We start from the raw sequence: 10,750 nt of genomic DNA on the forward strand, positions 1-10,750 counted from the left end.
GAGCTACAGTCCCAGCTCAGTGCAAATGAAAGGGGGGTGGGGAAAGTCCTAAGTAGTGTAGAATTTGGGGGGGGGGGGGAGGGGGGTAGGTCTGTGTGCATGTCTCTCTGTCTCTCCAGAAATAGGCACACAGTCTATTTTTAAAGTAAACCTGGAGAATGTGTTTCATGCAAGTGGTCAATAATAAAGCTTGATGACATGTTTTCCTTCTCTCACACTCACTTACTTGCTTCCCTCCTTTGACTATATCTTGTCTGAAACCAAGACTGTAGGTCCTTTGGAAAAGGATCTGTCACTGTAAATCAACTAGACTCTGATTTGGCTGGCTACATGCTGCTTTAGAATAAATGGCAATAATTAATAGGTCATTCATTTTGCATGTCAGTGGTGTTCATTACAGTAAATGTATTTGCCTCCTCTCTCCCCTCCCCGTTTAAGGCATCAAATGATATCCCTACAAAGTGCTTATTCAAACTGGCAGATCTCTTACATGTGTTAAGGACTAGAAATATATTGAATTTGACAGAGTCTTCATTCTGATAATATTGCTTGATAGTGGGTTTCTGAAACAAGGTCAAGACTAAAAGCAGGACTACTTGACTCATTTTGGGTTTTATATAGGTGAGTGTAACTGATGTCAGTGAAGCTTCAGCTCCAGCCTTAGTCTCCCACTAGAAACCTTCTCTTTAAACTGTGAGGAGGGGTATTTACAGTCTGAACTATGCTTTTGTCAACATGCAAGTCAGCATAAGACAGCGCCCATTGCTGGAAAAATCAGTGCCACCTTTCCAAGTGCCTTCAATTTCTCATTTTTACCACCGTACCTTGTCATTGGCGGAAGCATTTGTGTGACTATACATTGAGCCACAACAGGGACTCACCTAAATTAAAGCTCATCAGTTTTTTCCTGACCTGGTTCACTATCTGGTCCCACAAACTCTTGTATAGGCACAAAAGAAAGTGCCATGTAGGGTCAGAAAAAATGTGGCCAAGGGCAGCAAACAGACAGGACTTGTGTGGTAGTGCTTGATAATGCTTGTTTAAAGGGTGCCTGAAACTAAGGCCTGATTCTACTTTGTTTATGTCTCCTGGACAAAACTCCCTTTGATTTCTGTAGGTATTGTGTCTGAGAGAGGCCTGGCAGCCTTGGTCCTTGATGGTTCCTTTGAGAAGCAGATAGGGTGTTGAATAAATAATGTGGTACTATACACAGGTTTATCTTAAATAGTTCATAATGCTGTTAGATAGCCATGAATTAAATTAGAAACTATATCTGCTTGTCTGGTCTGAGGATGAAAGATTAAACTGGCCTTAACTCTGGAAGATAGAAGAGAATGGTATAAAAAAAACAAAAAAACCAAACATAAAGCAGGTGTTGGCTGGAGCTTTCACCTCTCTTGGCGGTGCTGGAAGGTAGACTTCTGTCATGATGTTGGTTGGGTTTTTTCTGCTGCTATCTCCCTCCCATTCTCTCAGAACTGGAAAGGAGATAAAAATCCTGCCCTTCTACCTGTGATTCTGAATCAGCTCTGCTAACCCCTTGGCTGTGTGCCCGGCAAAACCCCAGAGCCAAATTCCCTGTCAAAGCCAAGCACCCTGTGGCTTGTCTCTATTATCTAAGTGAGGATATGCAAGTCCAGAAGAGGATGGGAAGGGAGAGGTACCTGGTCCAATGCAAACAGTGATTTCCTCTTGTATACTAATGTTTTAATAATGGTTTGAGACAGACAGGGATTTCTGAAGATGTTTGAATTCAGTCTGTGTGCAGGAACAAAACCAGAGCCTGTTGCAATTGCATTTGTAACTGTTTAAATATCAAATAAATATACCCAACTTCACCTGCACAATATAGGAGCACATTCAAATACGTGCTTGTAGGAAGTCACTGCAGCTCCCACCAAAATGTTGCGACTACAGTGCCACCTGCAGTGTTCTCACCCCTGTCCTCAAGGGACAGGGGCCAGCAGGGCCACAATCTACTGCATCATTATCTGGGGTACTGACAGGCCAAGAGCAAGCATTGCATGGTGCCCTACAAGCGTGTCTCTCGGTGACCTAGAGCAAAAGGTTTTGTCCTGGTTTTAAGGCTTTTCCTAGCTGAGGATGAGTAGGCAAAATTTGGTTTACATCTTTGAATTTCCTGACTTTCTTCACCTCATGCTTCACAAAATACCTGATGTCTATATCAATAGCATAATGATGCATGGCCTGTTGCAGCTTATTTCTATAATGTGCTTGCTTTTTATTTGCTTGGTGTGGCTTAATGGGATAACTTACGTAAAGCAATTTGTTTTATTGCTTACATCACTCACTGGAGAAGCTATCAACAGATACTTGCATCACCCACCCATGACATCCGCACCAGTTAATACAGTGCAGTGCAACACCATGACCCCCCCCCCCCCAACTTATTCTTCAGCTCTGCTTCTGTATAGATATTTTTAATTGCAGAGTGGGGTGAAATTCCTCACTCTGGACATGTGCCAACACTTCTAAACGCCACTACGCTACCCCTGCAGTGACTAGATCTGAGGAACGCACGCTCTGTTACTTGTACCTGAGGGAGCCCCTCGTGCTGTCAGAAAGTGAGGGGACAGTGCTGTCATGAGGCAGACTGGAGAGGTCTGACTTGGTATATCTTTCTGCTCGCTTTGCCAGAGGGTAAATGGCACCACAAGACAACACAACAAAATTCCAGACCTGATATATATCTAATTTTTTAATCACACTCAATTTGGAATGCTCATTTAGTCTCAAGAGTTTTATTAGCTCTAAAAATAGGTTCTTAAATATTTTCCAAGGTTGACTAAAATATGAAAAACAACTATATAATCAGTGTTTAAAATAAACCACAGTTTGTTATAACTGAGACCCATTCAGTGGAATAACATTTATCAAGAATAATAGCATATAGGGAATTGTACAGCCTCAACAAATCCACAGACAGTATTTCTCTGATTGCTTTCAACCTGACCAGTTGCAGAGTCTATTCTTCTGTTGTCCAACAGAATTCCTACCAGCACGAACACTGTGAAAGAGTGGAACCTGGTCTCTGGGTGAGGAAGCTGTGAGGTTTCTATGGAAAATAAAGAACTGGTCTATTGGTGTACTCCTTTTTATACTTTCTTATTGTTTAAGTGAAAACTTTCATAAATAGCCTTACATAAATAATAATCTCAGAAGTTTTAAAAAGTTCCCACCATCAGTTGGGCATGACTAAACAATCTCTGTTGTCTCACTGCTTAAACTGTTTCTGCAATTATTCTGGAATACAAGAATCCTTAATGTCTCTTACTGTAAGAGCAGATCATGGATTTTCGGTAAGAGTTAAGCTGCAGTGGAAGATTTGGCAGTTAAGTGAAATGCATGTTACAGCTGATGCCATTTTTTTTTTATTGGAATAACTGAAAAGATTAAGCTGTAGTGCAGGTAGGGCTTGAGTCATGCTTTTATCGTTGTATCTCTTGGCCTGATACAAACCGTATTATTAAAAACGGTAGCTCAAGCTGATTCTGTACTTTGTTTATCTACAACCAAGCTCTGTCAAATATCAGGTAGCCTGGTGAAAAAAACGTAGTTGAAGGCTGTGTACATACAGGCACTGCTAATTACTTTCAATGACTGTCAAATGAACATTGGTATGAATAGATTTCTCAGTATGCCTTTAAACAAAGCACTTATCTATGCATAAGAAAAAGCACTACGCAGAGCAGAGTTAATGCAACATGTTAATCTGCGTGTTGGTTTAGTTTGTTTGGTTCGGTTTTGTTGTTTTGTTTTTAAAAAGAGGTGATTTATCACCCCTTTTTGTTGCCAAAAGGAACTGCAGCACTGTCCAAAAGTTCGTGCCCTGGGAGATCCCAGTGTCGGTTTCAGTGGTATTGACACCTCTTTTCCTCCGTAGCGTTTAAATGATCAGCAGCTTTAGTCTCAGGGACTGTTCGCCTGTAAAGGAGCCGGGTGTATTTGTAAGTGACAGCCAGGATAACCCACCATCTGACTTTGCAATGCTGAGAAACTGTTCAGGAGATAACTGATTCACCCCATGGAGCGTGCGCCCTGGCGTTTCGCTTGCACAGAGACTGTCCGGAGCAGCCTATGCTACAATGGGGATAGCCTGGGGAACCGTGGGATTAAAAGGCCCAGCAAGCAAACCTTCGGAGGGAAGCAGGCGGCAGGACTGAAGGAGCGAGCAATCCCAGACGTGAATGAAACACAAACACGCTGTGGGTTTCTCTTCCTTAGATAAAAGCACCGGCGAGCCAGCCTAAACGCTGCCCGCGGATGACTAGTTAGAACAAGTTTAAACTCCAGAGCTAAAATTAAGATGTTTCCTCCGCGCGGCTGCCTCCTGCACCGGCAGCCTTCTCGCCTACCCCGCACCTGCCCGCGCTCCCGCGCCCACCCCCCGCTCCGCCCGCCCCGCTCCCGCACCGGCGGCGGCCTTCTGCCGCGCTGCCCGGGGGGCGCCGGGGGCGGCGGGCGGAGACCCCCACCACCGCCCGCCCTCCCTCTCCCCGGCGCGGCGGGGCCCGGCGGGGCGGGCGGGCGCTAGACGAGGGACTCGCAGACGGGCAGCGAGTCCGAGTCCTGGCTGTGCATGGAGCTCAGCCCCGTGTCCGAATCCTCGTCGTTCTCGGCGCGGTCCTTGCGCAGCGCCCGCGCCTGCTCCACCCAGCCGGCCGCGCTGCCCCCCGCCGCCGGCCGCCCCCCGCCCGCCGCCCCCCGCGGCTCGGCCGGCGCCTCCGCCACGTCCAGGGTGCCCAGCGTCTCCAGCAGGCGCTGCAGCTCCCGCTCCTTGTCCTCCCACGCCCGCTGCGTGTAGTCCAGGTCGGTTTTGATGGCCTCCAGGTCCGTGCTCAGCTTGAGGCCGATGTAGAGGCTGGTGCTCAGCTGGGTCTTCACCCGCTCGTGCTCCAGGTGCAGCTCGCCGCCGCCGCTCAGCTCCGTCGTGTCGCAGTCCGTCTCGGCCAGGCCGGGCCCCGCGGCCAGCTCCAGCTCCTCCCGCCGCCGCTTCATCCAGCGCTCGTTGAGCTCCTCCTGGATCTCGGCGGCCAGGTGCTCCAGCAGCTCCTCCTGCTGCGCCCGCTGCTCCTGCAGCTGCAGCACCTCCTCGCACTTCTTGGCGTAGTCCTCCTCGGGGCGGCCGGCGGCGGGCTGGGCCGCCCCGCCCGGCTCCCGGCCCGGCTCCGGCTCCCCGCCGGCGGCCCCCACCAGGTAGGTGTCCTGCACGTAGTTGACGCCGTGCCGCTTCATGCGGTCCAGGTGGATCTTGGCCTCGTACCTGTCGATCTCCCGGTCCAGCTCGCGGAGGCGCTGGATCTGCTGCCGGATGGTGTGGTCCTGCGAGAGCACCAGGTGTACCAGCGTCTCCATCCTCTCCGCCGACGAGGCCTCCCGGGCCAGCGGCTGCTGCCGCTTCTTGTTGATCTTGGCCAGCTTGCGGAAGGCTTTCCGCACCACCCGCCGCTGCCGCTCCTGCGTGAGCGCCAGGCTGGCGCGGGCCGCCCCCAGGCCGTGGCCGGGGCGCTCCTTGCTGAGCACCACCCGCGCCTCGGCGCTGCGCGGCCCCGCGTTGGGCAGCGAGGCCTCGCTGCGTACCAGCACGAAGCGCACGTTCTCCTGCTCGTCCCCCCACGCCACCCAGAGCCGCAGGATCTTCGTCTTGTTGGGCAGGATCCGCTCGAAGCCGCGCCACTTCTCCACGATGCAGTAGGAGTGCGGCGGCCCCGACAGCATCCCGCCGCCGGGCTCGGGCAGCGCCGGCCGCTGCCGCCGGTGGTGGCTGTCCTCCAGCAGCACCCGCACCACGTCCGAGCAGGTGGTCCGCCGGGAGAGCCCGGAGATCAGCTTCTCCTCCTGGCAGATCCACACCGAGATCTTCCGCTCCTCGGGCTCCATCGGGGGGGGCGGCGGCGGCGGCGGGCGGGCGGGCGGCGGGGGCCGCCGGCTCAGGGCTGGCCGGGCAGTCGCTCCATGGGGAGCGCTCAGGGGAGGCGCGGCGCCGCCCGCCCGCCCGGCTTCGGCGCGGCCGGGATGCCTCCCCGCCCGCGGCTCCCCGCCCGTGCGCTCCGCCGGCCGCTCCACCCCTTCCTGCCCGGTGCGGCGGCCCGCCGGGAGGGGCCCGGCCCGCTGCGGCTCCCGCCCGCGCTCTGCCGGGCCCCGCCGCCGCCGCCGGGTTTTCCTCTCCCACCACGTGGGCGCCCCCCGCGGCTCACGCCCCGGCGGCGGCCGCCGGCCCCCCGGCTCTCCGCGGCGAGATCCGCCGGCGCGGAGACTTCAAGGCAGGCGGGTCGCCGTCGCCTCTGCCGCCCCCTCCCTGCCCTGCCGCGGCCGAGCGGCGTCGAGGGAGCTTCCAAAGTGCCGAGGGACGGGAGCGAACCCCGCAGCTTCAAAGGGAGAGCCAGGGCTCGTGAGGAATTTCCAGTTTTAGTACATCATCCGCCTGTAATTAGGAAATTCATGTTTGTAAAGCACTTCGCAGACGAAATATGCAAAGGACGGGAATGTCTAAGTGTTATTAAAATACTCGCTGAGCCAGATTTTAATGGGAGCTTGCTGTGTACTTTGATGGGAACAGGATCGGTCTCCGAGTGCGGATTAAAATGAGGAGATGTAAAAAAGGGTAATAAAACGCAGGGCTGTGGCACTGATTGCATCGCAGGGCTCACGGACCGATGCTTTTCTACGTGGCTAAAAAGTATTAGAATGGGTAAAGGGGGTAAACTCTCTAAAACCCAAAGGCTGATCTGTATCTTCCGGGGGATTTTTAGAGCCAATGAAATTGGTGTGCCGTGCGGAGAGGATTGTTGCCTGAATAAGGTTTGTGTTCCAGTCAGTGGAACAGAACGGAGTTACAGTGTTGTAGCCTAACTGCTGTAATTCTGCAGTTTGAAACAGTGAAGTTGGGGCACGCAAAATAGCGAGTTAATCTTTTCCCCCAGAGTACACAGGCTCAGCGTGGGCAGCTGCTGCCCTAGCTTCTCCCTTATTTACGATGAAGGACCAGTCCTGGGGAAGAAAGCCTGCCTTCTGCTCTGGCTGCGTAAGGCGGCTCATTACAGCAGTGGTTTCTGCCATGCAGCCTCCTGTCCCGTGAGGAAGTGGGCTGAGGGACCACCGCATGCCAGCATTCCTGGAGCTGAAGATCACGCGGATCGTGTGCCTGCTGCTAACGTCCCCTTCCTGCATTATCGCAGGTTAAACGATTCCAAACCGAGGTGGTCACTGCATGTTGCAATAAGGGTGCACGTGATAGGGGCATCAGTGACAGGCTGAATTTCACTTGCTGACCCCATCCGCCTCACCTTAAAGTTGCGTATCCCTGGGCAGTGGTAAAGTCTGTCACTGCTAAAGTTATTTTGCTCTCGTGAAGTGCTGGATCGCGATGCTTTCTTTGTATAGAGGGAAGCGTTCGCTGAGGGAAAGTTATTCCTGAGGCGCGCGGTCTTTTTGTTCAGGACGTCGATTATGCCTAGAAGCATCGTTCACTCCAGGGCAGAGGAAGGTGGACCCAGCAACGGCAGTCCTGTAAGAGGACAAAATGGCCTTGACAGAGGGGGTCGTAAGGACTCTGGGACAAACCCGACAGCTCACACTGCCCCAGAATGATAGCATGTTGAACAGGAATGGGATGTACAATTCAGCTTTGCCTCTGAATGGCCCAAGATAAAAAAACTCCAGGAGAGCAGGAAAAGAAAAGCCTTGTTGCTCTAATCAGCCTGGCAGAAACTTGGAGATTCCTTGTTGTCTTGTGTGGAATCAGGTGCAGCAAAAGGGTTAATGAGGCAGTGAGAAATTGTCTGACTCCTTTACTGGTGGTTCCTTGTCTTTCCCCTTTAGTTTTGATCTCATTTAACATGTATTTCCTATGGGAATGTCTGTACCTACTTTGTTCTGGCAAAGGACAATACAGGAAGAGCAGGGTGTGATGTGAGGAGACATCTTATGCTACCCACAGGTCAAGCTGCTCCAACTTGTCTGACTGCCTGTATCTATCCAGCATCCAAGCCTGGCTTTGTGCGATGAAATTGGAAGGTGATCGTTCCATCTTTCCTTGACCACATCTCTGTGTATGGAAAACTGCCTCTGCCTCCCTGGTGGAGTCCCCAAGGCAGCATTGCCAGAGAGAGAATGAAGATGTTGGCAGTTTGGTTGGAGGCAGTAAGATTAAGATTAAGGAGACAAACACTTGACTTTGGCAGGATAAGCCTATCAGATGAGTATGTATTTAATCCATGGTTAAAAAGCTGGCATTAGAAATTTACATTGTTAGATCTCAAGTTTAGCCCTCAGGAATTTTGTTTCAGGCTGTCTGCAGAGTCGGGAAACTGCCACCAAAGCTTCAAAAGTTTGAGAGCTTAAGCACATAAGCACCTATCTGAAGCAAAGTTTGGGCCCTGCCATGCTGAATCCCAAAAGACAACTGAATGCATGCAACCCTTTGCCTTTTCGCCAAGGATCTTAAAGCATCCTGCAGGGGAAGGTAGCGTTATCATCTCCCTTTACAGATAAGAATGCTATGGCATAAAGGAGTCAAGTGCCTCGCCTAAGGTTATACAGCAAGGCAGTAGCAGTGTCATGAAGCAAATCGGGTTCCTTCGCTCCAGTGCCATTAGTCACTGAACTTGACTGCCTAGTGCTCTGCCTCCTTCCTCTCCTTCTTGTAATTATTCTGTGAGAAAGGGAGATGAGGAAGTATGCATTAGTTCAACAACTACAGACGGTGATAAAATGAAAGTGCAAACTCAGCAGATGATATATTCTATATCTCCGGTGAGGCAATAGGAGGCAGTGGCATTACAGCCTACTTCAGACATCACCTGCCTGGTGAAGGCAAATCTCCTCCTTCAGTTGACTGTGCCTGCAGACCTGCAAACCTCAACAGTGACATGCAGAGGGGCTGTGTCATTAAAATACCAAATTGGAGGGAAGGACGGTTGTTCCTCTCTTCATTCCCTTCCCCACAGAGCAGTGATATATGAGGTCTTCTGTAATTTCTGAAACAAGCGTATCGCACAATTTAAAGCTTAAAATGTAATAAACATGATCTTCTGTAATCCTGTTTCTATACTGCTGTATCAATGCACAGCTGTCAGCAGGCTCTGCTTCTGAAGCGCAAACTTCCTTGATAGAATGCTATTCCAAACATCATTGCGTGGCATGTATTTCTTTGATTTGTTTTATTAATTGCAAAAAATCAAAGTTGATGGTACTCTTAACAGCTGCCTAACCTCCAAAAGGAGATTTATGAGCTTAACGTTTTAGGCTGTATTGAAAACTCCAAGCCCAGGTATAGACTAGTTTATTTTTACCTGTTGCAGAAGAATTACAAGGCCAAGTGATGGGAAATAAGCTGTATTCTGGCATTTCACATGAAGTTCTTTCTCTTCCTTCCTTTTTGTTGAGGTGTGCAAGTAAATTACCAAGTCTTTTGTGATAAGAACAGTATTTCCCATTATAGGGTTGGATAGTGAGGTGTCTGTTTCTTTTTTTTATTCTCTCTTCTTTTTTTTTTTTTTGAGCTGAGCTACCGGAATGAAATTGCAGCCCTGATATTTTTAATAAATAAAATAATGCAAGACTTTATCTTGAATACTTTGAATTTAAACCAAATAAATAAAAATGTATTTCCTGCTTCCATAATTCATATAGCAGGCAAGTGGAGAAAGCCTTAGAAAACTGTATTTGAGACACAGAATTAATTTTTTCAAAAGCATTTAAATGGAAAAAGTGTAGGGATTCAGATTTAGGGTATTTTTCTTTTTTCCACAGTGAAGTTGCTTTTACTTTTTAGATCATTCTTAGGACAATTTACTTATTTTTCCTGAGGTTACAGTTCAAAAGAACACAGCCTAAGTGAGATGAGTAAAGGCAGGCTGCAACTGGTAATCTATTGAGCCATCACTGTCTGGAGAAGTTATTCTTTGTTGTGATGCTGAACAGCAATGCTGCCTTCCCGGCTCCTCTTCCTAGGTTCCTGTTAATCTTATTTTGTGAGGTTTAGCTGTTGGTCCCTTACACTTGGTGCTTTCTAATATTTTGCCTCAACAAACATTGATGAAGTCCTAGGACATAATTTGACTGTTAATATTACAGATTTCTGTAATGTTTGCTTACCTTTACAGATACATGAACAGTGGAAGGGGCTATTGAGCTTACAGGTCACTCTCTCACGGATGCTTTTTTCTTTTGTACCTAGTTTTTCCTGAATGTATAAAGCTGAATAACCAAATCTTGTTGTGAATAACCAAATCATCCCTAGTTAGCATGCACAGAATGAAGCGCTTGAAAAACTACCTAGCAGGAGTATTCAGACTTTAGTCAAAACAGTTTGTAGACTTAAACTTTCATTTGAAAGAAAGTTGTTGGGTTTGTATCTGAACAGCTTTAGACGTAAGAGAAAGCTTCTTACTTCCATGTTTTCTGTTGAAGCCACTGAAGGAACTGGCACTTTTGATAAAGGTGACTTGTAAGAAGAGTAATGAACTTTTGATCTGCTTCTGTAAACTATAAACTCTGTGAACTCTTGATCCACTTCCTTCAGTTTCTCGTATCCGATGTGTACTGTCTTGCTTCTGAATAACCCCTATGCAGCCAGTACAGTTGACATATACAATCTGGAGTAATTCTTTGCTTCATATCGCTGGGGATACGTACATGCTTGTGTGATCTATTTGGGAAGACTGTGGTGTGGTGTGTTTGAATAATAGCTGCCGATGTTAGGTTATACTGCTTTGACTACTTTATC

The 10,750-nt window shown here is 49.1% G+C and overlaps 1 protein-coding gene across 1 annotated transcript; it reads right to left on the reverse strand.

The window, feature by feature from the left end:
• Positions 1-4,551: 4,551 nt before the first annotated feature.
• RASSF10 (Ras association domain family member 10) lies at positions 4,552-5,935 on the reverse strand. The gene has a single exon (XM_087746739.1). It carries the CDS (start codon positions 5,899-5,901, stop codon positions 4,552-4,554), a length of 1,350 nt encoding a protein of 449 aa, XP_087602865.1. The 5' UTR covers positions 5,902-5,935.
• Positions 5,936-10,750: the final 4,815 nt, after the last annotated feature.

Source organism: Nipponia nippon, unplaced genomic scaffold (assembly GCF_047370975.1).
Source record: "Nipponia nippon isolate SJK-2023a ecotype South Korea unplaced genomic scaffold, ASM4737097v1 scaffold_10, whole genome shotgun sequence".
Taxonomy (NCBI): Eukaryota; Metazoa; Chordata; class Aves; order Pelecaniformes; family Threskiornithidae; genus Nipponia; species Nipponia nippon.